Source organism: Papio anubis, chromosome 12 (genome assembly GCF_008728515.1).
Source record: "Papio anubis isolate 15944 chromosome 12, Panubis1.0, whole genome shotgun sequence".
Lineage (NCBI taxonomy): Eukaryota > Metazoa > Chordata > Mammalia > Primates > Cercopithecidae > Papio > Papio anubis.
In genome coordinates, this window is record NC_044987.1 from 121,891,864 (window position 1) to 121,919,406 (window position 27,543).

General features: G+C 62.4%; 3 protein-coding genes across 6 annotated transcripts in view; all 3 read right to left on the reverse strand.

The window, feature by feature from the left end:
• Positions 1-3,712, reverse strand: part of LSP1 (lymphocyte specific protein 1) — a 39,963-nt gene extending 36,251 nt beyond the window's left edge. The window contains 1 exon segment of one of the 2 annotated variants that reach the window (NM_001169066.2): positions 3,486-3,712. In NM_001169066.2, coding sequence (NP_001162537.2) covers positions 3,486-3,538 — 53 coding nt within the window. In that variant the 5' untranslated portion in view covers positions 3,539-3,712. 2 annotated transcript variants of the gene reach the window in all.
• An 11,342-nt stretch (positions 3,713-15,054) lies between these two features.
• Positions 15,055-17,744, reverse strand: TNNI2 (troponin I2, fast skeletal type). 3 transcript variants are annotated; one of them, XM_009185293.3, is made up of 8 exons: positions 17,672-17,744; positions 17,026-17,055; positions 16,875-16,881; positions 16,281-16,322; positions 16,069-16,197; positions 15,815-15,904; positions 15,528-15,704; positions 15,055-15,277 (listed from the first exon to the last, which is right to left on the reverse strand). In XM_009185293.3, exons 2-8 carry the CDS (start codon positions 17,031-17,033, stop codon positions 15,182-15,184), a joined length of 549 nt encoding a protein of 182 aa, XP_009183557.1. In that variant the 5' UTR covers positions 17,034-17,055; positions 17,672-17,744; the 3' UTR covers positions 15,055-15,181. The 3 variants fall into 3 exon arrangements, with proteins under 3 accessions (XP_009183557.1, XP_009183558.1, NP_001162377.1); XM_009185294.3 differs by lacking the exon at positions 17,672-17,744 and adding an exon at positions 17,179-17,253; NM_001168906.1 differs by lacking the exons at positions 16,281-16,322; positions 16,875-16,881; positions 17,026-17,055; positions 17,672-17,744 and having other exon boundaries at positions 15,182-15,277; positions 16,069-16,191.
• Positions 17,745-20,524: 2,780 nt separating this feature from the next.
• SYT8 (synaptotagmin 8) lies at positions 20,525-21,499 on the reverse strand. Its single transcript, NM_001168905.1, is given in 3 exon segments — positions 20,525-20,743; positions 21,146-21,309; positions 21,406-21,499. Coding segments are annotated over 3 exon segments (477 nt in total).
• Positions 21,500-27,543: the final 6,044 nt, after the last annotated feature.

A 27,543-nucleotide genomic window follows, 5' to 3' on the forward strand; every position in this document is an offset into this window, starting at 1 on the left:
GGTGAGTTCAGCCCCGTCCTCCTGCAGAATCTAGAGCTCTGAGGCTCTCCAGGGACAGAGTCCAGAAGGGTCCCTGCCAGAGAGGTCCCTCAGGTCATCCTTCCCCTTCCCAACTCAGCTCAGCACATGGAGAAGCGAGGGAGGCTCTGATGGGCCAGGTGGGGCTGCAGGACTGGAGCTGTCCATGGCAGGTCCTGCCAGAGCCCCAGGCAGCAGCCTCCCACTGCGGGCTGGGCAAGCCTTTGAAGGTCTGCAGAGGGGCAGGGTGATTGGGTGATGCTAGGAGGGGCACGTGCCAGGGCTCTGACACCTTCCAAAACTGGGAAGAGCTGGGAAAGCCAGTGGGATGGGAAGTGAGTTCAGCCAGGCCAGGAGGGCCTGGCCTGGCTACCCAGAGCCATGGTCTTTGCCTGTAGCTGGTGAATGGTTCTTTGCGTGGGAGACACGGCCTGGTCATGCATGGGGAACAGACTGGGGGCAGGGTCTTCCTGGTGGGGGCCTGGGTTGCACAGGGGCAGACTGAGAGAGCCGCCAGGGTGTCTGTGGGATGGCATGCGGGCAGGCAGACTTGCCTTCTAGGTGTGGGCATGGGATGGGAGCCCCAGGGCAGCTGGGCCAAGGACAGGCACTGCAGCCACATACGCAGTGTGACCCCAGGGAGGGTGCACCCCTGCAGAACTGGGTTCCAACATTTGGATATGTTGAACCCAAGGTCTGAGAGGGTGTCCTGACCCTCCCTAGCTGTGGGCCGGGACTGCCCCGTCCTCATCGCCTCAAGGCCCCCAAGGCTGGGTAGTTTCTCAGGGTGGGGAGTCTTGCTCTTGGGGGCTATGGAGGGCAGGCGTCCCCCTAGCGTCACCAGGGAGTCCCCCCAGAGCCACAAGGGAGCTCTGTGAAATCCTCGTCCCTGCCCCCAAGGGACAAGGACAAGCTAGTGACTGTCAGCTGGACAACCGGGCGAGACAGGAGTGCCCCCGAGTGGAGGAACTGAAGTCCAGCCTGGCTGGCAGCCGAAGTGGAGCCCGGATCCCGCCCAGGGTCAGGGGACCTGCTCTGGCCTGAGGCCCGGTGGGAGAGGACAGTCCTGTCCTGGGGGCATCTGAAAGGCCACATCATGGAGGGGTGGTTCTGAGGAATTTGGCCCCATCCCAGGCAGTCTGAGGGGAGGGGCCACATCATGGGACAGTCTGAGGGGCTGGACCCACTTGTCCGGCTGGAGGGGCTTGGCCTGCCCTGGGCCTCGTGTGGGGGGCATGTCCTGAGACCGTCACAGCCTGGCGTCCCTGGTGCCCTGTGAGACGCGTGGGGGGATGTCTCATCTGCTTTTCTCCAGCCTCAGCCGAACCCGCCCAGCCTGGGCCTTCCTGGGGACTCCCACGGGGGGCCCCCCAGGCCACACATCCCTGTTTGGGTGCAGAGGGACCTTCTGTCCCATCCTAGACAGGAAACTCCCCAGTTCCCTTAATCACCTTTTGAAATGAGAAGCCTACCCCGCATGGGCTCTCAGTTTCATTCTGAAAGGTCAGGTTTGGCTCCCCACCCCATGCAATTTGGAGGGGCCAGGGATGTCCAAGGAGGGAGTCCAGGCTCTGCAGAGCCCAGGAGAACCATCGTTCTCCAGCTGGAGCTCCTGACAGCCCCGGCACAGGTGCAGCCCTGGCCTCCCGGGATCTGCACCAAGATGCCCCAGGATCATCTGTGCCTTGGCCATGGCCGCCCAACCCCCCACCCTGCCTGGCCCCGGGGATCAAGGCATTTGAGACAGCTGGGAGGGGGTGGCCAAGGATGAGGCCAAGGAGGAAGGCGGGGGTGCCCTAGCCCAGAGGCTCAAGTCCTGCCCTTCTATGGGCATGAGGTGACCAGGAGCAGCACCTCGTCCAGGGCTGGGGGCGGAGCTGACAGGAGGGGCCGTTTTGGAGCCGACACAGCTGTTGTGCGCCCAGCAGCCTGTCTCCCTGTGCACGGCCTGGGCAGGGCATCCTCCCACTTCTCCCTGGGGACAGGCACGGACATCCCGACCCAGCCCCCAGCCAGCCGCGGCCTCTGCTTAGCCTCCACTCCACTCACGGCACGCAGCGTCCCTTCAGCAGCCCCCGCACCTGTGCCCCAGTGGGATTTGGCAGCAAGAAGTCCGAGATGCAGACCCTTCACACACACCAGGCCCACGGCAATGTGACAGCCACCAAGGACACAGACACAGGGCAGTGACTGCAACTGCCAACACAGCACAGGAGCTGGGGCCAGGACCCACTTTGCATGAAGGCAGGGAGGTGGTCCTGCACCGCCCTGGGTCGATTAGACAGGGACCCTCTGCCGACAGCACCCAGGCAGAGCCTGGTAGCAGCCCTGGCTGCAGTTTTGGGGTGTGTGAGCATCACCCTGGGCCTCCTCTCATGTTCATCCTGTGTGACTCCGGGCGTCACGCCCTTTCTGTGACCTGGGCCCCAGCACCTTCCCTTCCGCACACCAGGCCACAGCCCCCGCTGGCCTGCTCCTAGGCTGGCCTCTATCCCCAGCACGGGCCATCCCCTGACCATTAGCATGTCGCCCCTCTGCCCCTCAAAGCCCTGCCTGTCCCCGCACCCCACGCCCTGAGCCCCCCCATCTCTTCTGGGACCTGCACCGGGGGCAACTCAGGTTCCCCTGGCGAGGCTTAGCTGCGATGCCTGGATGCCTGCTGGCCGGCAGCTCCCCCCTGCCACGGAGCCCAGTTACCAGGCCCCTAGCCCTCTCCACCCGCCCCAGCACAGGGCTGGATGCCCATTGGTACCACAGAGTACAGCTGCCCACTAGGAGGCCTTTGGCTGCGGGGTTTTTCTGCCCAGCTCTGGCCTTGGTAGTCCCACACACAACCTCTGCCATGCCCCCTCATGTCCCCATCCCAACCAACACACGGTGGCCGGCACCCAGCACAGGCACCTGTCAGAATCCTGGGCCTTGTCCTTTACAGCAAGTCGGAGGCAGCTTTGGGTGTCCTGCCTTGAGGCCTGCTGGACCCCAAGCTTGGCAGCCTCCAGACCCTCAAGGCAGGATAACCCCTCTCAGATAGTCCTGTGGGCAGGTGGCTGGGCCCAGGCCAGTGCCACCCCTCCCAGAGCAGCTGCTCCCCAGCCCCCACCTCGCTTCTTCCCAAGCTAACAGGGCCCACAGTCCCCAGCTCCTCCCCAGCAGTCCAGGCCACGTCTTGGGGTCTCCCCGCTTCAGGCATCCACCATGGGCTTAGGATCCCACGCGCCTCCCCTAGTGAGTTCAGGGCACAGAGGCAGGCAGAAGAGGCCTCCACCCTTGTTGTGAGACGGGGGTCCCAGCAAGACTTCCTGACACCTGTCTGTGGGTCCCCAGCTTCCCCATTGGACATCCACATTCTCTCATTGAGAAGCCCAGATTCCCCATCAGGCACCCCCGTTCTCCACCATCCATGCAGCTCAAGGACTATGCACCCGTGGACACGGCACAGGGCGCTGGGTGTCGCCACAGGCCCTTACCCCAGCAACTCTTCCCGCTCCTCGGCGCCTGGGTCACTCGAAGCCTCTGCCATCGGCCTGTAGTCTGGACCCCACAGGGTGCTGGCAGATTCCTGGAGTGGGTGTACGTGCTGTGGCTTTCAGGGCTTTCTGGGGCGGCCTCGGAGCCCCCACCCCCCGCCGGGTTTCACTTCCCCCTTCCGGCGGCAGGTTGAGGTTTGGAACCTATCTTGGCTTGGGTCGGGTGTTGTTGTTTTTTAATCTGTTGCTACAAGAGGAGAGGAAGAAAAAAAAAACCCAAAAAACCAAACCACCTCTCAGGAAGCGTTAAGCAAGTTACAGGGGCCTGGGGAACGGAGACGGGGTGCAAAGGGCCGAGATGGCCTCAGGCAGCTCGTCAAGGCTGGGAGGGCGCGGGGCATGCTGCCCCTGGTCCCCGCTAGTAGCTCTGGCCACCAGGTTCAGCTGTGAGTGGCTGGTTCTCCTGCAGCATCAGGGACAAGCAGGTCTGTGATCCCATAAGCACCATGTGAGTGTTGTAGCTTCTTTGGGTGAAATCTCCCCAGAGGCCGACTCTCCTACAGGTGCTCATGGAACTTGGTGGAACCTTTTCTCAAAGCCTGGGGTCATTGCCTTGAGCACCCCAAATGGCTGTGGGTTCCAGGTGGCTTTAGGGGCTGTGCCCGGGACGCCCCTGCATCCTACCCGTCAGGTGCCTTGCTCTGTCTTGGGCTCCCTGGCTGATGCCGAGCTGTTGGGCAGCTGCCTCGTCCCCCCGCTGCCCCTGCTCTCCATGCTCTGGGCGCTGGAGTTGACCATCGAGTGGTTCGTGTCCCCAGGCTCTAATGGGGGTGCCTCAGGGACCCTCCCGAGAGGCACAGGCAGGGCCGAGGGGAGGGATGGAGGCTGTTTCCAGCCCTCACTGCCCTCAGCTTCTGTGAGTGGCCACACAGCGGCTCCAGGGTCAGGAGGAGGCATGACTGCGGGGGCCAGACCCCAAAAGCTGAGGCAGGGGAGGACTTAAGCTGGGCCGAAGTGGGGCAGCCCCGGAGGAGGTGAAGGCTTCCCTGTTGGAAACCTCAGCCCAGGAGAAGGGGAGAAGGGAGCCCTGGCCAGCGGCTGGGCCTGGGAAATCCAACCGGCAAGGATTTGCAGGGGTTCCCGAGGCAAAGAGAGGCTGGAGAGAGGCCAGGGGTCGGGAAGGCCCAGGGCGGAGAGTGTTGGCCCATCAGGCTGGGGCCGAACCAGGAGCCGCCTCCGTGGGAGGCAGCGAGTCCCCCACCCACCAAACACCACAAAGACCGGCAGAGGCTTACTCAGAGCCTCACGAGTGGAGGCACCAGAGGGATCCGTGGCCCAGATGATGGGCAGGGCTAGAACCAGGCCAGGCCCAGCGCTGTGGAGATGAATAGGTCATGCTTGTATCTTCCCTGTGCCTCCTCCCTGGGGGTCCCTAAGGGCCCCCAAACCCCCTTTGCAGAGCAGCACATGGCACAGCCCTGCAGTTCTCACTATGCAGCCTCCATCCTGAGGCCATCCTGAAACGGCTCCCCTCGGGGCAGTAGGATCTCGCCTCCAGGTTGCAGCCACCCTGCTCACCCACCCATCCAAACGCCGTGTCAGCAGTTGCAATGCCCATGTCCATCTGCCCTTGTGTTCCCTCCCCTGGCCTGCAGAAGGGCAGCCCCAAACTCTTCTCTGGGAGCTTCAGGAACCTTGCCAGGAAGAGAACAGGCAGATGGAGACTGGGGTCCACCCCATCCCGCCCTCTACTGCCCGAAGGCTGGACTGGCTGCCTCACTTTTGGAGCTAGAGCAAAATAAGAATGCAGGACCCTGTGGTTCAAAATTAAGAATTTTGACCGGGCGCGGTGGCTCATGCCTGTAATCCCAGCACTTTGGGAGCCCGAGGCAGGTGGATCACTTGAGGTCAGGAGTTTGACACCAGCCTGGCCAACATGGTGAAATCCCGTCTCTACTAAAAATACAAAAATTAGCCAGGCGTGGTGGCACACGCCTGTAATCCCAGCTACTCGGGAAGCTGAGGTAGGAGAATTGCTTGAACCTGGGAGGCGGAGTTTGCAGTGAGCCAAGATCGTGCCACTGCCCTTCAGCCTGGGCGACAGATCTAGACTCCATCTGAAACAAAACAAAACAAAAACAAAAACAAAAAAACCTTAAGAATTTCAAGAGGGAGACACAAAGCACAAAACCACGCTCAGCCCCAGGTCTACAAAGCCACGTGGCCAGAGCGGGAGGCCCATAGGCCCTGGAGCTGAAGGTTGGGGTGATGATCGGCCTGCCCCGGGGCTTGGAGAGTGTACCCTCCTCCCCTCTGCCTACCCAACCCTGTTGGGGCTGAATCATGCCCCCCACAACGTTCATATGGTGAAGTTCTAACCCTACCCCAGCCCAGTCCCTCGGAGCATGACCGTGTTTGGAAGCAGAGTGGCTGCAGGTGCCATTAGCTGGATGAGGTCATGGTGGAGGAGGGTGGCCACTCATCCAGTGTGACTGGTTTCCTTACAAAAAGAGGAAATGTGGGCCGGGCGCAGCGTCTCACGCCTGTAATCCCAGCACTTTGGGAGGCCGAGGCGGGCAGATCACGAGGTCAGGAGACAAGACCATCCTGGCTAACACAGTGAAATCCCATCTCTACTAAAAATACCAAAAAAGAAAAAAAAAAAAAAAAAAATTAGCCGGGTGTGGTGGTGGGCGCCTGTAATCCCAGCTACTCAGGAGGCTGAGACAGGAGAATGGCATGAACCTGGGAGGCGGAGGTTACAGTGAGCCGAGATCGTGCCACTGCACTTTAGCCTGGGCGACAGAGCGAGACTCCGTTTCACAAAAAGAGGAAATGTGGACATGGACACCCATGGTGGGGAACTCCCCATGAGAAGACAGCAGAGATGAGGCTGAGGCATCCACAGGACAGTCACACCAAGGGGCACCGGGACCCCCAGCAGTGGGAGAGGCCTCGGGAGAACCAGCCCTGTCCACCCCGGGATCTCGGACTTCCAGAATGCGGGAGCTCGACATCACGGCAGCAGCAGGGCAGCAGGACAGTCGCTCTGGTGGTGCGTCCCGCAAGCAGGCCACAGTGTGGGGGAACCCTGCCCTGTTCTCCGGGAACCCAGGCTGAGGAATAGGCCACACTCCAGGATGCTCACGATGCTCTGGGAGGCTCTCTCAGCAGATGTGCGCCCTCACCTCCCGAATCACAGAGGACAGGGAAGCCAGGGTGTGGGGTGTCCTCCTGTGGCCGTCCAGCCCTCTCTCCTGCCCACATCACCATCGTGGAGAAGGCAGACTCTTGCTCTCTCACTCAGCTCCTCCTCCCCAGACGCTATCTTGTGGCCCATCCACCTTCCTCCCCGTCCCCCGAGCCTCTCCTCCGTACACCCTCCACGTTGATGTGCAAATCACTCAACATTTTAACAAAGAAACAAAAGTAAAAACCATCCCAGAGCGTGCCCAGTCCATGTGGTCCACCCCCTTCTCACTTCTTCCCTCCCTGGCCAAGCCCCTGCCTCCAGCCCTTCCCTCCACTCAGCCTGGACTGGCAGGCATGGGCAAGGGGGGAGGTGTCCCGAGCAGGGGCCCAGCCACCCCTCAGGCAGTCCGGGCATATTTGTGTGTGTGTGTGTGTGTGTGTGTGTGTGTGTGTTTGTGTGTGTGTGTGTGACAGGGTCTTGCTCTGTTGCCCAGACTGACGTGCAGTGGTGCAACCAAGGCTCACTGCAGCCTCTACCTCCTTGGCTCAAGTGATCCTCCCGCCTCAGCCTCCCAAGTAACTGGGATCACAGGTACATACCACCATGCCCAGCTAATTAAAAAAAATTTTGTGTGTACAGACGGGGTCTTGCCATATTTCCCAGGCTGGTCTTGAGCTCCTGGGCTCCAACTATCCTCCTGTCTCAGCCTCCCATGTACTCCCATGCTGGGAGTGCAAGCAAGAACCACTGCACCTGAGCAGTCCGTGCATGTTTGAGGACCTTGTGGGCCCTGCTGGATGGGAGGTTAAATAGGAACATAGCCTTCCTCTGAAGAGCTAAGAGTCTACCCAAGAATGAGATGCAGAATCATTTCTTCCCTCAGTGCCACTCCCTCCTGAAACTCTAAGGGAGGTGTGTGGAGGGCGGACTCTGGCCCCTCGGTTGTCCTGTCTCCAAATCTGGTGCAGGGTCCAGCGAGCAGCATGGGGACCAGCAAGCGGCTGCGTCAGGCGATGAGTTAGTTTGAATTCTGGGATGGAGCGAGCTGAGGGCATCAGACTCCAGGGGATGGAGCCAAGCAGCAAAGCCCTGAGGGGTCATCCAGGAGGAGGTCTGTGCCAGGCGGGCAGGACACAGGGACACTCCAGGTGCAGAGGCCACAAGGCAGATGTCTGGGTGGTGCAGGGTCTTGCTCTGGATTTGAGGGGAGAAGCCAGCGGTTAGGACCTGTGTAGCAGGCTGGAGGTGCGTGTAGAAGTCCCAGCTGAACTGGGAGAGATCTGGGCAGGAGACGCTGTGTGCTAGCACCATGGGCGGGAAAGGACATCCCTCAGTACAGTACATCCCGCAGCGCCCCTCCCTGGTGAATCACTCTGTGGGCACCCGCAGGTGCTGGAGGGGTTTGCTGTGGGGAGCAAAGCTGGGGGCTGTGCCCTCTCCCTGCACGTGAGCTGGGGTCCCTTGGTCCCTTTCCTTCCACTGACCGTGGCCACTGGTGAGCTGGGGAATCTGGCCCAGGAGTAAAGAGGGTGAGGAAGAGAAGCTCTCAGTGAAGACAGAGACAGACAGGAAAGGGGCGGGGAAGCCTTCGAGGGGGCCAGGTGGATCGGAGGGATGCCAGGAGAGGGCAGTGACCAGAGAACTGCCCCTCGCAGAGTGGACAGGCCGGGGGTTGGGGAGGCAGCACTGGGGGAGCCCAGGGTTCAGGGCCAGCCGAGGGCAGAAGTTTTCCAGCAGACGCAGAGACACAGGCTGGGTCGAACAAGATGGGCGTCGGTTGGCACGAAAGGCCTTGAGTCGGAGAGCTTGGCTATTTATCTTGTTTGCTTTTAGTTTTTACTTTATTTTTCACTTAAAAAAAAATTTCGTAGAGATGGGGTTTTGCTATGTTGCCCAGGCTGGTCTCAAACTCCTGGCCTCAATCCACCCGCCTTGGCCTTCCAAAATCCTGGGGTTACAGGCATGAGCCATCGGCCTGGCTTTCTTTCTTTCTTTTTTTTTTTTCTTTCTTTAAATTCTTAAAGCTTTAATTTTTGAGATAGAATCTCACTCTGTCACCCAAGCTGGAGTGCAGTGGCGTGATCTGGGCTAACTGCAACCTCCGCCTCCCGGGCTCAAGCGATTCTCTTGCCTCAGCCTAGCTCTGCCTCCCTAGCTGGGACCACAGACATACACCAGCACACCCGGTTAATTTTTATATTGTTTTGTAGAGACGGGGTCTCACTTTGTTGCCCAGGCTGGTCCCAAACTCCTGAGCTCCAGGCCCCCACTCAGCCTCCCAAAGTCCTGGGATTAAAGGCGTGAGTCACCACACCTGGCCTTCCTTTTTTTTTTTTTTTCTCCTCTCTCTCTCTTTTAAAATCTTTAGAGCTTGGTTTTGTCTCCACTATTTGGTGGCATCAGAGTGACTGGGGCCTTCACTCATGAGAAACTCAACCTACAGCAAGAGCAGGGCTGGCTGGGACCTGCAGGCAGGGAGCGAACCTGAGTGCCGTGAAGGGCCTCGCTGTGGACATGTGCTCTGGGGGGCGTGGGACACTTCATGAGAGGGCGGTGATAACTGCTGGATTCTATCCCAGTGGCCTCTGGTTTGAGGTGGGGGGCCCGGGTGATTTGGGGTGTGAGTGAAAGATTTTGGGGGCTTGGTGGAGGGGGCGGAGGGGAGGATCAGGAGGAGGAAGCTTGTGGAAACTGCCCGGCCCGATGCCGTGATGATTCTTGGCGGCCTGCTGGAGGGGCGGCTGCAGAGACTCTGCAAGGACCCAGGCCTTCCCGATGGCTCAAGGAGGGGACAGGGAGTCAAGAGCAGCCTGGCAAGGACGGGGAGCAAAGGGAGATGGGAGGGGGTGGTGAGGAGGTGGGGGTGACGGGGCCAGGAGAGGGGGAGGCCCTGAGGCCAGGCTGTGCTTATCGAGGGGACAGAGGTGCTTGCAGGAGGCGGAAGAAACAGGGGGATCCGGGGAGCTTCCTGGTTGGTCACGACCAGCCCCGCACAACGGGGGACGCTGGCTGCCGGAGGACCCCAGTGTACATGGTGGCCCCAGCGTCCTGTAGGGACTGTTAGACAATCCCCATGCAGACGCCTATCCCTGTCCCCAGGTCCCGTCATGGGTGTAAGCTAGCCACTTGCCCCAGCAGCGCTGACACAGCTGCAAATAACTCCAGGTCCCCGACTTTGTGGAGTTTCCCTCCCAGGGGAAGAGACGAACAGTGAACAAATGAAAAAACAAGCCCATGGTCATTCTGGAAAATAACCAGGAGAAGTCACAGAGATGGCTGGGGGACTCATGGAGGGCTTCACGGAGGAGGTGACCATGCCGGAACTAAAGGGTGTGAAGGAGACGGCCACAGGGAGAGTCTGGGGAGAAGCTTCCAGGCCTGGGGCAGAGGCAGGCTTGGTGGTCCTGGTGTGATATTCCGCAGCTGGGTGGTACAGGGGGCCGAGCCAGGACTTGCTGGGGCTGGGGGAGAGTCGGGCTGACTCTGGGGCGCATGGTAGGCGAGGAGCTTACGGAGGCAGGAGGTGCCAGCCGGGTCCCTGCCTACCAGATGGTCCAGTGAGGCAGACGCTCTCATCTCCATGTTCATCGTACGTCTGGGTAAACCAAGGCTGGGCACCCCGTCGGGGTGGAATGGGGGCTGAGCCACAGAGGCAGCTCGAACCCTGGGCTCCAGGGCCGTCTGGTGAGAGCTGGAGCCGGAGGAGTGGGTGAGGTCTGGCAAGCGCCGGGCTCAGCTTTCCAAGGATGGCTGGAGTCAGGCACCGGCCTGCAAAGGTGGGTCTGGGCCCAGGCACAGCCGGTGCCAGGGGAACAAAAAGGACACAGGGCTGGACAGGTCAGGGGCGAGGCACCGCTGGGGAGAGAGCGTGAAGCCCAGCCCTGATCCTGGGGCCCCTCAGTGGAGGCCCAGTGAACCCCTGAGGACCACACAGGGGGTCCAGCAGGTGGACATTCATGGGAGAACTGTGTCCCCCTCTGGGACCCCACTCCTGGCTTCCCCTTGACCGAGTGTGTGAGGGTGAAGGTCAGGGGGAAGCCCCTCTGAGTTCAGCCCTGCAGAGAGAACAAAGCCCCGTGACCTGCCTCGTCCTAGCTCCACCCAGCGCCCACCCTGCCCAGGGCACCCGGGCCTCCCTCCTGCTGTCCCTGAAGGGCAACTTTCCAGCCTTGGATCCCTGGCCCTAAACCTAACCCTAACCCTAACCAAGGTGTCCCCGGAGGCCTGGCACCCAGCCCCGCCCTTGGCCCTCAGCCAGGGGCACACACGCAGTCCTCAGCCTCCCCCACCACCCCCGAAGTCCCCCACACCCTCTGGGGCACCTTTCTACCCACACCTGAGCCCTGTGAGGTCCTCTCTGTTAACTTGTGGTGGTTTTCATGTCATCTGTTTTTGTTGTTGCTTACAAATTGTATTGCTTTAACGTTTAAAGAAAAGTTTAGCTTTGGGGGAAATAATTTCAAACCCACAGATAAGTTTCAAGAATAAGAATTTGACAAGGTGCATCTGTACCCCCCTCACCCAGGGCACACGTCCACTTTGCCATTCGACCCCTGCTTCTCCGCCTCTCAGCCTCTCTCTGTTTCTCTGAACCTCTGTCTCTTTCTCTGTCTGCCTCTGTTCGTGTCTCTCTGCCTCTGTGTCTTTGTCTCTCTGCCTCTCTGTCTCTCTGCCTGTGTCTGTCTGTCTGTCTCTTGTCTCTCTGTCTCTGTGTGTTTCTGTCTATCTCTCTCTCTGCCTCTGTCTCTCTGTCTCTCTGTCTCTGTCTCTCTCTATCTCTTGTTCTCTGTCTCTCTGCCTCTTTGACTGTCTTTGTGTCTCTCTCTGTCTCTCTGTCTCTGTGTTTCTGTGTCTCTCCATCTCTGTCTATCTTTCTGTCTGTCTCTGTCTCTCTGTCTCTGTGTCTTTGTGTCTCTGTCTCTGTGTCTCTGTCTTCATGTCTCTCTGTATCTCTGTCTCTGTGTCTCTCTGTCTCTGTGTCTCTGTCTCTGTCTCTGTGTCTCTCTGTCTCTGTCTCTCTCTCTTTGTCTCCGTCTCTCTGCCTCTCTGTCTCCCTCCTTTCCTCCTAAAGACTTTAAGGTCTGTTTCCTTGGAATGCAGATGTTTTGTGTAACCACAGTGCAGCCGTGAACTTGAGCACGTTCGCCGCGGACGCTGCGTGTTATCTTGTCTGCCAGTCTGTGTCCTGATGGCCGCTCCCATCGGCGGGGGCACAGGGCAGGCCCTCTGCGTCACCGCGGCCTCCTAGCAGAAAGGACATGGCAGGCTCTTCCTGCACGTTTCCTGCCCCGCCCTGCAGTCAACCCTTCTTCCGAGGAGCCCTGGGCCCTTCAGGGGAGGATGGTTTTAGAGAACAGGGCCTGGGGCCTGATGTGCTCCTTGATACTGGGGTGTCTGCGTCTGGGTGGCTCAGTCTCAGAGCAGGAAACGCCCACGTGTGCAGAAGCACCCACACCTGCCCTGCACCCACGCCTGCCTTCCCCGAGGAACCCCTGCCTTCTGTCTCCAGCAGCCGCAACTTCCAGGGGCGCCCCGTGCACTTCCTCCCACCCCTCCCTCCTTGGCCCGCTGTGCCCAGTCTTCCCCAACCCCTTCCTGGCCACAGCCCAGCACGGGTTACCCGGGACTTCAGAGGCCATGTCCTCCCTGACCTCTGGAGTCATGCACAGGCCTGCCCACATCCCCTGCCCTGGGCCTGTCCCCCTCCTCTTCTGGGACTACCCTGGGGCTCGTGGTGGCTGCCCCAGCTGCCCTGGCTGTCCCCACCCTCCCCCTCCTCTCCTCTCGCCCTGGCCTTGGGCACCTCTGCCCATCGGCTCACCACCCAGGACACCCACATCCACATCTCCAGCCCAGCACGGCTCCGGCTGCCTGGGCCAGCTCTCCCCTAGGAATTTCCACAGGGCCCCCAAACCCAGCAGCCCCAAAGTGAGTGGCTCACCTCCTCCCAAAGCCACTTTCTCAGGGCTCCTGCCCTGGAGAACAGTCCCTGCCCACCCGTGCCCCCAGCAGGTGCCTGCCTTCCTCACGTCCCTCAGCCAACAAGTCCTGGGGACCCAGCCCCTTCCATGTCTCCGTTCCTCACTCCCCCGACCCAGCGGTGACTTGCTCTGTGCTCCACCCTGCTGAGGTCCTTCTAGAATGCAGAGCTGGGGGACAGCCACACGCAGCACTGGCCGCAGGCCTCACTTCCAGCAGGGACACCAGCATCACCCGAAGGGGAAGGAGCCGGGCTCAGGGGGCGCCGGTTTGATATCTGCTGGCTTGCTTTCCGCAGGCCTCTCACTTACTCCTTCATTTACTCCCTCACTCATTTGTTGGAAATTTAACAAACACCCGTGCATCTACTATCTAGCCCAAGAATTAAAACATTCCCCAAACCTACATCAGCGTAGGGGTCCTCTCCATTCCGCCCCTGCTCTGCCCCCACCCCACCCACCCCAGAGGGTCACTCTTTGGAATTTCGTGTTTGTGTTCAACGTTTCCTTGCTTTGAAATAAAAAAGATAATCTTCCCGCATAGCACGTCTGCCCCGGCCGAGTTGAGTCTTGAGGCTGGGAGCCAGGTGTGATGCTCCTACCCCAGCTCCTCTGCCACACTCCTCTAATGCCCTGTGGGTTCAGGTCCAGCCCCCTTTCCCGGTGGGCACAGGCTCTGGAAAGCTACTGTGTCCCCTGCAAGGAGTCCGAGGTCAGGCCCCACGGCCGCCTGTCCCTTGCTCTGCCTGCTGCCCGCCTGGTTCTGTATGCGACGTGCTCCGGCCTGCAGCACCCTCTGCCTCCGCACTTGTTCTCCTTCAGGCCACAGCTGAGGCTTGGCCTTGTGCAGCGTCCCCCCCACAGGCCAGGTCTCTTCTGTGCCCCACGGCCTCCTACACCCTGGGCCGCGCCTGGTCCCATCATCCTGACATGGGGTGCCATGCACCTCCACCATGGCTGCACCCACCAGGCAGTGCCCCCTTGGCCCCAAGCCGCCCTGCTCCATGAGTTCCCCTACAGAAGGCTCCGGGAGAAACCCCGGGTGGGGGGTTCGGACTGGCGTGGGGCTCCAGCTACAGAAAAGGTCAGAGCTGAGTGCCAGGGCTGGAGGGTGCCCGGGGGGGCAGGGGACTGCACACAGCCAAGGCCGTTCCAGGCGCCCACTGACGTCAGTCCCTCAAGGCAGCCCGAGGCAGAACTGCTGCTGCACGTCCTACCTCCGGCAGATCAGTCGAACAGACCTCCCGGGGACAAGGGCAGAGCGCGGGCTGGCAGCTCCCCAGAGCAGATCAGAGCACAGGGACAAGGGCAGAGCGCGGGCTGGCAGCTCCCCAGAGCAGATCAGAGCACAGGGACCTTGGCGTGCCTGCTCTGTCAACCTTCAAAGAGCAGGGCTGATAACGCGGCCTTGCTGTCACCGGTCTTGTCAGGACCTGTCAACTGCCTTGTCCTTGGTGGCCAGATGGGGCTGGGATCTTGGGGCTGAGTGGAAAAAAGACTTGGGAACCACACTGGGGCCAGGTCAGGGCCAGGACCAGCCCCTGCCCGATGGGCACAGGTCTCTTGGTCCCCTGGCATGGTGAGGAGTGACACAGCCTGCCTTTCAGGGTGGCAGTAAGGACCAGTGACCAGGCCGGCCAGCCCCCAGCACCATGCTGGTCCCCAGCCCGGAGACTACCAATTTGGCCTGGTCACGGCCCACCATGCAGGCTCGCCCCTCCACGCTCCCCGTGCTCAGCCCTACCCCCAACTCAGGCCTCAGCCCACAGGGCAGGGGGCAGATAGGAAAAGCAGGGAGGCCCCGGGGCTGGGGGTCTGCCCCTAAAGTGATGTGGGAGGGGGATGAGCAGGAGGATCTGGGGGTGGGCGCATGTGGACAGCAGCCTGAGGTCTAATGTAGCCCTTGGCTTCCTGCCTCAGATGAGCTCCCTGAGGAGGGGCAGCTTGGGAGGAATAGGGGGCCGCCCCCAGCACTGCGGCGGCTATGCGTGTGTCACATGTGTGGATCTCTCTGGAGCCCCGGCAGGGCCTTTGGATGACTGTGCAAATGGGAGACCTGCTCATCTCGGGAACTCCCACCCAGACCTGGCTCGGTCCCACAGCCTCTGTCCCCAGCCCTGCGTGTTGGACGTGCCCAGGCCGAGCCCCAGGAACGCCAAGGGACCTATCAGGGCCCTCACCAACCAGCCCCATGCAGCCTGGGGTGCATTCCCCTGTAGGGGCCTTCCCAGGATCACCTCCTTGCTGGAAGCAGCTTCCCTCCCAGCCTGAAATCCCCAGGCCCCGTGTGGCCTCCTCCCGGGCTTTCCCCACTGGCCACTGACCACACTGCAGGTCACAGATGCGGGGCTCCAGAGCACGGCCGATGAGGCTGGGGAGAGCCAGACCAGACCAGCCATGGGGATTCAAATTCTTTATTGACAGTGGAGGTGAGGCCAGCCCTCCCTGGCAGGCTCTGGGTGCATCCTCCTAGTATGTTCTGCTGGGAGCCGGGCACCGGGGCAGGCGTGGGGGCAGTGAGTAGCCTAGGACTCGGACTCAAACATCTTCTTCCGGCCCTCCATGCCAGACTTCTCCTCGATGTTCTTCCTCCAGTCACCCACGTCTCGCAGGTCCCGCTCCTGTGGAGGGGAAGGCAGGAGAGAGCTCAGGCCCACCCACTTATGCGTGCACCCTGGTCCACACCACCTTCAGCTTCAGTTTACCCTCTGCTTTGGGCAGTGGAGTGTCGCCTGCATGGCACCCTGGAGGGGCAGTGGTGCAGGGCTCCTGGCAGGGCAGGTGTGGGAGGTGCTCCCCAGGGACAGGGCAGGTGTGGGAGGTGCTCCCCTGGCAGGGCAGGTGTGGTGGTGCTCCCCCCGCGGCACACACCTTCTCTGTGTCCTCCTTCTTGACCTGCTTCAGGTTGGCCCTCAGGTCCATGCACACCTTGTGCTTGGAGCCCAGCAGGGCCTTGAGCATGGCGTCAGCCGACATGCGCACCCTCCGCAGCGGGGGCCGCTTGAACTTGCCCCGCAGATCAAACAGCTTCTGGTTCATGTCCTCCAGCTGTGGGCAGGAGAGCCAGGTGGAAGCCTGAGGTCCTGGTGGCCTCGGCCTCCCTGGCCCGCCCACTTGCCCACTGGGCCACTGCCTGCCCGCCTGCGCCCACCACTCACCTCCTTGCTGCTCTTCTGCACCCTCACCTCCATGTCATACTTCTCCTCTTCAGCCGCGTCGATCTTGGCGTGCAGCTGTTTGCAGAGCTCCTAGGGGCGGGTGTGGGGGCGGGTGACCGTCTTGACACTTGGCAGCCATGGTCACCTGCCCCTGCCCTGACCACCCCGCTGGCCCTCTTGACAAAAGTGGGGAAACTGAGGTAGCAGGCAGGCCTGCTGCTGGGGAGGCGAGGCGGCCGGGGAGGGGCCAGTACCTGCACTTCTGACATGGAGCCCGGGATGTGCAGTGGCGGGCAATGCTCTGACAGGTAGTTCTGCTTCTCGGCCTCGCGGCGGCTCTCCTCCTTCTCCAGCTCTGTGGCCGCTATCTGCAGCATCACGCTCTGTGGCGGGGCAGGCGGTGAGGGGGCTGCAGCTGGCCCCCCTGCAGACCCACCTGGGCGGCCCCCGGGGAGCCCACACCTACCTTCAGGTGCTGCCTGCGGGCCGTGATGGCCCTGTTCCGCTTCTGCAGGGCAGGGGACAGGGGGCTGAGTCAGGGCCTCCAGGCCTGGAGCACCCCCAGCCCTCTCCAGGCTCCCTGGCCAGGTCAGGGGCTCCGGCTCAGGGACCAGCGGAGCCTGGGAGCTCCCGAGGCCATGATGGGCAGTCTGGGCCTCACTGGCCCCAGACCTTGCTCTGGGACACGCTGTGTGGTGTGTGACACTTTGCCCAGGTGGCACATGGTGCTGGGAGGCCGGAGGTTGGGGGAGAGGAGGCCTCAAGGCCAGTTGGGGGCAGGTCGGCCGGCGAGGTAGGGGCAGGAAGTGCAGGAATCAGAAAGAAGAAGTGATTCCCCTGTGACCAGGCCACAGCTGCACTTCCCCTGCCCCAGAAGGCTCGGGGCAGCCACTTCCTCTCTTTCGGCTACGTCTTGGTGGGTGGGTGGGGTACTTTTGCCAGCGGGGAGGGCCGGGCCATCTTCCCTGGGCCTTAGGGCCTTGAGGCTGTGACCGATGACCTATCCTGAGTTGGGGGAGCTCCCTCCTCGTCCTGTTTTGAGCCCCCAGCAAGTACTTACCTCCTCACTGTCCAGGGAGAGAGGACGCAGGCAGGACGGGGAGAGAAGACAGAGGTTAGGGCCATGTCTGGCGGGGTCGGAGCGTGTGATGGGGTGGACAGGGCAGGAGGTGGGCAGGGTCACTGTATGGGGGTACAGGGGTGCTACTTACTCTCCCATCCTGAGGTCCTGAGCTTGGAGCCTGTGGGGAGAGGAAGGCAGGGGTGTTGGCCGGGCCCTTGCCGCCGCGATGCCTGTGACCATCAGGTGGTGAGGGGTTCAGGCCTCCCGATGACAGCCCCTCCCTCCCACCCCCTACTCTCACCTCCTTCAAGGACAATGTCTTGGAATTCCCCAGGGTGAGAAGTAAGAGGAGAAAGTGTTCCCAAAATGTCCCAGGCATAGCCTGAGGAGCTGCAGCTGTCCCCGAGGGAGGGCGGGATGGGCCAGCACAGGTGGCCTCCTCAGTGACGCTGTTATTTTTAACCCTCTGTCTTTGGCTTTGGGCCTAAGTGCGTGGAAGAAATCGCTCCTCAGTTTGGCCTGGGGGTTCAGGTTCTGGGGTTTCTTGACCCCTAAACTCTCCTTCCACGGTCCCCAGAGATGAAGCCTGGTGGTCAGGGCCTGTCTAGAACCTGCCTCGCACTAGAGCTGCCTCCCCAAGCCTCTCCTTCTCACTCCCGGATCCGTGCAGGCCCCCAAAGAGGGCTGCTGGCGGCATCCCCCAGGCCCCCAGACCCCTGCCCCAGGGAGTCCTCCCTCAACTAGCTCGAGCCACATCCTGTGCCCCGGCCTTGGTGGGCCGGGCTGGGCCTCACCTAGAATCTGGGCAGCAGGGCTGGGAGCGAGGTCAGGCCGGCAGCAGTGAGTTGGGCTGGTGGGCCCAGGGGGAGGGGTATAAATGGCCTCCCCCAGGCTGGGCCCCTGCTCAGAAAGGGCATGGAGTCCTCCTCAGACCAATGGGGGCGCGGAGAGCCGCAGAGACCTCCCCACCTGTCCGGCCGCCTGGCCTGGCCGCGTGCTGCCGCCCAGTCCAAGAAGTCTTGGTGAGGGATGCCATGGCTGGGCTGCTCTATTTAGGGCTTGGTGACGCGCTGGAGATGCCTCTGTTGTTCTTGTAAGGAGCCTGAGGACAGTGTGCCTGGCTTTGCCTGTGGCCTCGGCCGGGCACACGGCTTGGGTCAGCTGAGGGGTCACTGCGAGGATCCACACCTCGCCTCAGCCCATCTCGCCCGAGGTCAGCGTCCAGCCCACCGACCTGGCTGCTTGCTGGGTGACAGCCACAGCCTCTCCCTGCTGGGCCAGCTTCCCCACTCAGCCCCTGCAACGGGCCGCTTCCCACTTCAGCCCAGGCCTGACCCCCTTCGGCAAGCCTGGCTCCCGGGGTGAGGCCTGGACTTCCAGACGTGGCCTTCCAGGCTCCGCCACGTCGGCCGAGGGCTGGCGGGCTGCCCCCTCCTTGCGTGATGCTATCTCCCTGCCTGGGGAGCAGGACCAGGAGTGAGGGGCACGCAGCATGTGCCTCTGGGCCCCTCCCAGCTTTCCTGGAACTGTCCCCTCGCTGGGTGACTTGGAACACATCCTTCAACCTAAGGAGAGTGGCACCACCTGCCTTGGGAGCCTCTCTGACCTGCGGGGGCTTGGGGCCCGCCTGGCTGCCCGGGCAGGCCTGGCATGGCCTTCTCACTCAGACCCTGAGGCGGCCCTCACCCCCTCAGCCCCCAGGCCCCCGCCCTGCAGAGGCCCCCTGGACCGTGACTTGGCACCCTCTCGGAGTGGGGGCTCTTGGCCCCAGCCCTGCCGGCTTCGCAGCCCCATGGGGAGGATCAGAGGAAACAGCAGCGTGGAGGCTCCAGCCGCTAAGGCAGCCCAGATGTGTGGGGCCTGGGAGGGGCATCCGGCCAGGACTGAGCCCCTAAAGGCCCCAGCAACTTCCGAAGGCATCTGCTGCCCCCTGCTGCTCACGCGGGGAAGGCCCTGCAGTGCTGGTCTCTGAGGTGCTGGGGGTCCTCCCTCCACGCTCACCGGCCCCCAAACACCACTGCCCACTGTGTCCCTACAGGGCTGGCTCTAGCTCGCCCCATCCCATGTGGTCCCGACTCTCTGGCCCCCACCTCCCAGGTCTTCCCACGTGGCCCGGGGGTGGGGATCGGTGCTCGTGGGCAGGTTTCCCACCCCTACCGGAGGGTCCGGCAGGGACCAGTCAGAGGCCTCAGGGCCTGGCTGACTCTGGAGAGGAGCCCCTCCCCTGTCATTGTAGGGGGGCCCTGGCGAGTGGAGCCAGGCCCTGTTTCTGCATCCCCTCCAGGCTCCAGCCAGACACACAGTGGCAGGAGAAGGCGTTTATTGCAGTGGTCCTGCAGGGCGGCCTGGGCAAGTGCCTGGGCTCAGCGGGGAGACCGAGGCACGCAGCGCGTTCAGGAGTGGGGCAAGGGCAGGTGCAGGCGCAGGCGGGGCTGCAGGGCCAGCACGTGGTCCACCTCCCTGGCTGGCTGCAGAGGGTGCCACTGGGCAATGGGCCGCCGGGCGTGGGCCAGCATGTCTGCCCAGTGTTGCAGGGGCTGCCCCGAGGCCCGGGCACCCAGGTGCACCTTGCCCACGGGCTCAGCCCGGAGCAGCAGGCCGCGGTCCCAGACGGCCAGCACCAGGTCCACATTCTGTGCAGAGACAGGCCATGTGTCGGAGTTGGAGGAGAAAGACTGTGGTCGTCGTGGTCCGGCACTGGGTCCCGCTCTGCCCCTGCCTCCCGGAGACCCACCTGGACCTGACTGAAGGGCACCAGGAAGGTGAAGGCCTCATTGAAGTAGGGGGCAGCCGTGCCCTTTCTGGTGGCTGTCTTTCTCTTCTTCCACTTCCTCTGGTTCAGCATGAGCTGGACCTTCACGTAGGGCTCTGGGAGGGTAAGAGGTGCCGAAGGGGCATCCCAGGGCTCAGGGCCGAGCACAAGCCCCCGCTCTGTACACCAGCATGGGCAGGTGTGACCCTCACCTGCCAGTCCTGGATGCAGGCCTCGAGCCTCCAGCACCACCACGGTCAGCCGGCCTGAGCTGGGCACGTACCGGAGAGAGAAGCACAGCTCTCCCACCTGCTCGGGCTGCGGGCAGCAAGAGGGGCTTCAGCCCGGGAGGGTGATTCTGGCCGAGTTGGGGTTCAGGCTCCCGCAGCTGCTGCCCACCAGGCCTCAGGGCCCTGCCAGCTCTGCCTTGGGCTGTGACCTGGTGATCAGCGCCTCACCTCAGTGGCAGCCGGTGGACCCAGCGGATACCAGTGCTCCAGAACGTGCTGTAGATCCACGGTGCCCAGTGGCAGGCAGAGCTCACCCAGGGGCTCATGCCCCGAGAAGTGCTTGAAGTTGAAAAGCTGCACCTGCAGGGTGGTCCCCGGCAGCTCCGCCTGCAGGATCTGAGGCAGCGGCGTGAGCCAGGCCCTGCTGCCCCAGCCCAGGCCCACCCAGCTGTCCAGGCCCACCCAACCGACCATCCCTGACTCACGTGGAAGCAGCAGGTCTCGTCAAACACAGGGCAGAGCGTGCCTCGGTGCACCTTTGTCTCGTGTCTGTGCCCGGACTGGGTGGAGACGCTGACCCGCGCATAGGGGTCCACGGTGCCCCCGGGCCTCAGGTCGGCTGCCTGCCTCAGGCCCACCCTGATCTGGGAGCCAGGGGGGTGGGCTCAGCCAAGGGCCCCTGCCCTGTCAGCTCCCCACCACCCAGGGCACAGGATTTGCACTCCACCCATCAACCCTTCCGGAAACTCGCAGAACCGCTGGTCCTGCACAGCAAGGTCCTTCACCTCCTGGCTTCCAAAGTCGTACTCCAGGGACAGCTGCAGGCGCCCCCATTGCTGAGCGCCCCCCGGACTGGACTCCAGGCTATCCACATCAGGCTGCACCTGGAGTGAGTCGGGACAAGGGGCAGGTGGTGATGGCATCATGCCCCATCAGAGCCCTGGCCTCCCGGGCAGCACTACATGACAGGCCAGGCCACCTGACAGGCACAAACCCTCGGCTTCGCTGTGTGAGACCGGCCAAACCCACCTCAAACGTGGGGTCTGTGGTATCCCTTGCCTTCCTCAAGAACCCGCTGTGGCTCCCCTGGGCCCATGGAGCAGCCCCTGTTGCGTGACCTCCTCCTCACCTCTGTTCACCCACTTTCCCTGCCAGGAAGGCCCTCGCCGCCCCTGCCTCTGTGGGGGCTAAACCGTCCCTGGGGCTGAACTCGCCTCACTGTCCTGGGCTCTGGAACCTGGATTTCGAGCCCTCTCTGGACTGAGCGAGAAGGAGCCACTCCTCACCAGGTGGGTGGTGGTGGTGCCACGGGCACTGCCCAGACCCACCGCCTCCTTGTCCCTGGGCTTCTTCCTGTGGCGGCGGCAGCAGCAGCAGGCAGTACAGAGGAGGCAGGAGACGACGAGGACGCCCGCGGCAAGGGCGCCTGCAATGAGAGCCCAGCGGGGCCCTGGGGTAGAGGCCGGGCTGAGTGCATATATGGACAGCTGCAGCCCCCACTTGGCTGGGTTATCCCCACACCCCTCTTGGGAGTCCCACAACTCACAAGGGGTCCCGGCGATGAGGTCTGGAATAAGCCCAGGTATAGCTGTGGTACCAGCTGGGGCCAGGGCACTGGGAGAGTCTGGTGGGTGCCCCATCTTTCCACCCTGCTGGTTTGGAGGAAGCGGCCCAGGAGGCTGGGTCAGCTGGGAGGGCGGCCCCTCCAGCCCCTGCCTGGTACCCCATCTGCCTGGCAGCAACCAGTGCTGGGTCTGCCTGGGCAAGGAAGCAGCCTAGGGTGGCCAGGGGCGAGGGCTCTGCACGGCAGGAAGCTGAAGGGAGGGAGGCTCTGGACCCTGGCCAAAGCTCCAGTTTAGCTGCCCAGGCCCAGCCTCCTGGCCACCTCCCCACAGCCCCCAGCCCCAGCCAAGCAGGCAGGGCCTGGGCAGCCTAGTCCCTGCCTTCACCGGCCCTCAGAGCACCCTTGCCCCCACTGTAGGATGCCTCCTCCACCAGGAAGCCCTCTCCCTCCCTGCTTCTCTCTCCCGGGTCCTGGACCCTGGGCCCTGCCTGGGGGGTCCCATCTCATCCCTGGGGGTCTCATCTCTGCGGTCCCATCACTTCCTTGCCCCTACCCCAGGACCCACCACAGCTGGGGCCCACTATGGTTTCCAGCCGTGCAGGTGGAACATGCTCACTGCAGCCCCCAGGAACATGGAAACCCAGAGGGGTCTGCAGGGTCGTGGGGCGAGGAGCAGGGCTGGCTGTTGGGGGAGCTCACTGAGCAGGCCTCAGCTAAAGGTGCATTCCTGGCAGGGGCTCAGGGCCACAGCGCCTGGGGACGAAGGTGAGGTGGGGGCAGGTAGGGGCAGGGTGCAGCTGGGAGCGGCCAGAACATTCCTCACACACTGACTCAGCCGCCGCCTGGACTCGCCCACCTGCCTGCCTCTGGCCACCCTTCGGCATGTGGGTGGGAAGGAGGGTGGGGTGGGTGCAGCTGCTGGCCCCTGTACCCGCCTTCCTGGGGCCTAGGGAGGGAGCGCACCTGGACAGACTGGCTCCTCCCACCTACAGGCAGGGGAACCAGGGTGCCACATGGGGCCCACGGTGACCCCGGGCCCAGGGTGACTCCCCAGCTCAGCTCTTCCCTGACTCCACCCGCCCCGGAGAGAAGCAGCCGGCCAGGAGACTCTGTTCCTCCACGTCGGCGCCTCCCCTGCTTTGCCCACAAGAGCCTGGGGCCTTCTCGTCATGTCCAAGTCAGCCTGGCCTCAGGGGCCCAGTCCGGGCCATCCCTTTGGGAATAAGCAGCTGTTCAGGCCAGATACCCTCACCTCTGCAGCCCCCCAGTCTGGGGCAGAGCAAGTAGACAGACAGAAAGGGACCCCACCCTGACTCCAGACACACACACACACACACACACACACACACACACGCGTGCACACACGCATACAGCATCAATGCCCCACTCCTTGGCAGGCTGGGAGAGGCAGACGCACTCCCAGAACGGACCCAAACCCCCAGGGTTCAGAGGAGAGGGCTGCAGCTCAAAGAGGGGAGGGAGGGTCCAGGTTCCAGCCCCACACGCATGTTGTCCCTGTGAGGTCAGCAGGCCAGGTGTTTTATAGGCGAGTGGACCATGGCTGGGAGCTCTAGTTTTGTGGCTTTGGAGGCCATCATAGCCCTGGAAGCCCAGCCTGTCCCCAGAGCAGAGGGGCCAGCACTGTGGAGGGATTAGAGGTACAAAAGGAGATGCGGAGGTCAGGGCCAGCTTTCCAGGCTGCATCCTGTGCACAGGGCCCCATGCTCAGAGAGGTCCCTGCTTGGTTTAATGCGTGCTGGGGCCATCTTGAAATTCTTAATTTTGGAACAAGACGCTGCACATTTTCATTCTGCACTGGGCCTCACAAATTACAGAGCTGGTCCTGTTCGGGGGACCCCTTGCGTGAGTCACCTGCAGATGGAGTGTGGGTGTACTGGCCTCGGCAGCCCCTCGGCCCCTGGGGGACACTCCCAGGTGGGTTGGGCGTCCCACACGTGGCTGGCGGAGCGCCCCTACTGGTGGCTGATGGAATGGGCTGGGTCCACAGGGTCCCTGGAGCAGGACTGTGCCAGCCAGATTCAAACAGGCCACTGCCTCCTCCCCACGTGGAGTTTAAAGGCAACTTCTCCTTTTGAAATGTCAGAGCCTGTGTACGTGCTGAGATTAAAGTAGCTTCACTGGAGATTTTTATGGTTGAGATTCCGGATAAGTTGCCAATACAGAATCTGCATCTGTGAGTGCAGGCATGTGTGCGTGTGTGTGCACCCCTCCCCTGTGCCCCTGCTTTGCTGGCATCCCCCCCTCCTTTAGTCTAAGAACGGTCAGGGCGGGGAGGTGAGAGCACCCCTGCAGTGATTTGCTGCAGCCGGCCAGCGGCACTCCTGGGCCAGCCTGGTGACCTTGTCCCCCGAGGAGCACAGGGGCCACCCAGAAGCTGTTCTGGAGTACCCCAGGACCCTGGGGGCGCTGACTGCCGACGCTGAGGGTCCCAAGGCCTGGGGAGGTGCGGGGTCCCTCTGGACCGCCGGGACCGGAAGGAGGTGCAGGTACAGCAGGCGTGTGGCCACCAGGTGGCGCCGTCCACCCCTCAGGACCCGGCCTCCCTCCCGGCTCCTGGGGACACCGCCCTGGAGACCCTTGGGCGCTGGGGGCTCTCAGGTCTCCCGGCCCTGATCTGGGAATTCCCCGCCCTCCCTGCCTGAGCCTCCGGGGCCGCTCTCCCCGTTGTCTAGCTTTGGCTGTCCATCTCCTGTGGCCCTGCTGGGAAAACCTTCTCTGAGAGTTCACACCATGTTTTCCCAGGAAAGGGAGACGGGTCCTTCCTCCCTGGCTCCCCGCCTGGCCACCGCTCCAGGAGGCTCCTTAAGGCTCTGGAAGGCAGCTCCGCTCTCCCCACGAAGGTGGCTGCTCTGCTCCTGCAGCTGCCAAGCTGCTCCGCATCCCCATCCTGCTCGCCCTCCAAGGCCAGTGTGAGCCCATCTCTTCCAGGTAGCCCTCCCTGGTCACCCCAAGGACCTCCAGACCTGCCATGAGGTTTTGTGCTAAATCCCACCCCATTGGAACCCCCAGCCCCCACCAGGCAGAACAGGGGTGAGCCCCTCCTTTAGACTTCTTGTTAGCCCAAGACCAGGCACTGTTTCAGGCTTGCTAATGCTTCCCTTTACGGTGAGTCTACGTGGAATGCTTTCTGCTTCCGTGGGAGCACCTTTCCGTGGGCCCTTCCTCTGGAAAAGCAAGATTTCCCCGAGCACTGGGGCTGGCAGCCCCCCAGGTGTAAAAGCTCTCACCTGACACCCACCGCTTCCTGTGGCCGGCCAGCCACCAGGCCTTCCTCTCAGACACCCGGAGGCCAGTCCAGCTCTCGGACGGCACTGCCTCTGGTGACGGGGAACTCTCTCCTGGGGGAGGAGGGGTGCGGGGGGCAGGGCTGCAGGAGCCCCACCTTGTGGCCACAACTGCTGGCCCGTGAGAACTGGGCAACTCCCCGCGTTAGGAAGGTCTCCCCGAGGCGCAAAGGCCGAGCATCTGGGCTCCAGCCTGTTTCCAAGGGTCTCTTGGGGCTGGGGGCACCCTGAGCCCTACGCAGCTTTGCAGGAGGGGGTGATGGGCCCTTCAGGCTGGCCTTGGTGAGGGGCAGTAGGAGGCGGCCTGGCTGAACCTGGTTTGAGCAGGTTCTGCACGCCGGGAGGGGTCCTGAGGTGCAGGGCCGCCTGGCTTGGAAGAGGGCACCTCAGGTGCTGTGGGTCGTAGGGGAACTAAGTGTGAGGAGGGTAGGGGCCAGGTGGGGCTGCCCTGGGCAGTGTGGGGCAGGGGGCTCACAGAGAGCCAGGAGGGCCTGCTTGGCTCTGCCGCTGCCTCCGCTTCCAGCCCCAGGCACCCTCAGGCCATTCCCCTCCGTGCCTTTGGCTCCTACTGGACTAACCCAACCCCTTGAGTTCTTGGTTTCCTAATGAGCAACCCCCTTATCAGCTGGGCGAGTGGCTGGAAGTCCTCACTCCGATCTAACCTCAGTGCCTCTTGCTTCAGTTGGACCCCCGAGCAGGGCCTATAGCCTAAGCTTCCCTCCCTCTGCTCTGGCTGGTTAGTCTGGTCTGGTCACTCTAATCAAATCCGTGACCCGGGCCTACCGTGGAGTGGCCACCCCAGGCCAGGGCGTTTCCTCAGAGCCTTTATCTGCTGCTGGTTAATGCTTAACGGGAAAACCTGTCCCAGCAGGGCCGGCCCTGTGGGGCTGGTCAGGTAGCACGTATGGAGGACATAGCCCAGGCCCTGAGGATGTTTTTGTGCCACAGCAGGGGGACGTGTGGGCACGCATGTGCACTTCTGGGCCCCTCCGGTCACACGCGGGCCCGGGCGTGTGGGGATGTGTACGTCCTTCTGGTGTTTGCACAGGGCAGGGGTCTGTCTCCTAGTCTGACCCAGTCTGGGATGAGAAGGGCCGGAGGCTGCCCTAGTGGGGCTTTTAGGCAAGCGAGGGGACACGTGCAGGGGGTGGCTCGACGCCGGCCCCAGGGTACAGCTGAGCTACGTGCCCCGCGCGCAGTTCTCTGCAGCCAGCTGTGTAGGGGCTTTGTACCTTCCCCAGTATATGGGCGCCTTCATGGCCAGACGGGCGTCTGAGGTTCCAGGGCAGGAAGGAGAAAACCAAACAGAGCTGGAGCCCGAGGCCAGCCCCGAGGCCCCGAGACGGCGGCTTGGCAGCCAGCAGCTTCGTGGAGACCCTGGTGGGGCTCCTGGACGGGGACGCTTCCTCTGAGGTCGCCTGGGGAATGCTTGAGGTTGGAATGCAAGGCGAACGCTGGTTCTGGGGAGCCAGGAATCACTGGCACACAAAGAGAAGTCTGCTGAGTGAGCGTGTGTTTGCCCGCCCACTCTGACCCCAGCTGCTGCGCCCCGCAGGGCTGAGGCACCCTCATCAACTGGGGCCTGGGATGGCTGGGGATGGGGAAGTTCAGCTTGCCATGGTTCTCTGTGGTTTGGGATGCCCTGTGCCCATTCTCTGTGTCTTAGCTTGTATGTGCCACACTCACCTTTCATGCATACTGTCTGTGCCTCTTCATCCCGGGAGGCTGTACCCCATCAACCAGGCATCTGGGGAGGCTGCACCCCATGATCTGAGCCTCCGGGGAGGCTGTACCCCATCACCGAGTCTCTGGGAGGCTCTGCTCCATCTTGGGCATTGGGACCTGCACCCCACTCCTCTGAACATGGCTGGTGCTGAATCCGTGGGTTCAATTCCTATCCTCTGAGAATTTGCCTCTGGATTTTGGCGATGAAAACTCCACGTCCTGAAGTGTCTGGGTGTCTTCCTGTCACCTGGAAGTCTGGGGGCGTGTAACCCACTCCTCAAATGGCTGCTACTGCAGCCGCCGTGTCAGAGGACGGGAGTTCCCCGTGTCCTCCCCGCACTGACCTCATCTCCCAAGGGCCTTGGGGACCTCATGGCTGGGGCCCAATGCCCCACAGCTCTGTGTGGGCCCCATTTACCTTGTCTGGGGGGGGTTTGTGTTCATCGGGAACCCTGGCATTAGAATCTCTACGCCCCACGCCTGAGAGTGCCTGGGGGACACAGTCTGGGGACCTGAGTGCCTGTGCAGCCCCCTCCCTCATGCCCAGGGTCGGGTGACCTGCCCCTTCTCTGTCTCCTGTTGTCACCAGGGTGCCAGGACCGCGTGCCCCCCACCTGTTGAACCCTCTGAATCCCCCATGACACATGATACTTAAGCCTGGGTGCCAGCGCAGGGCCAGGAGCCTGGTGCCTCATTCCTGTGGTTTTGGACGTCCTGTGCTCCACGTACCTCACTGCTCGTGCACCCCCTCTGCCCTCGTGTCTGCCTGTCTGAGAACTGCTCATTCCCGTGGCTCTGTAACGTGCCTCCGAAGAGCTGAGCCTCCGCCTCAATCATCTGACGTCCTGACACGTGTACCCCATCATTCCAAACACCTAGAGCCCTGTACCCCATCGGTGTCAGCGTGTGGGTTCCTGTTCCCATCAGCCTGAGTGTCTGGGTCTCTGGACCCCATGGCTTAGAGGCTTGGGCAAGTCTCTGTCCATCCGCCCTCTTGACAGTTCTGGAACCGGAACACCAATCACTCGAATACCTGGATGACGGAGAAACTGGGGCCCTGACACTCCACTTGCCTGAGTGTCTGGGCAGC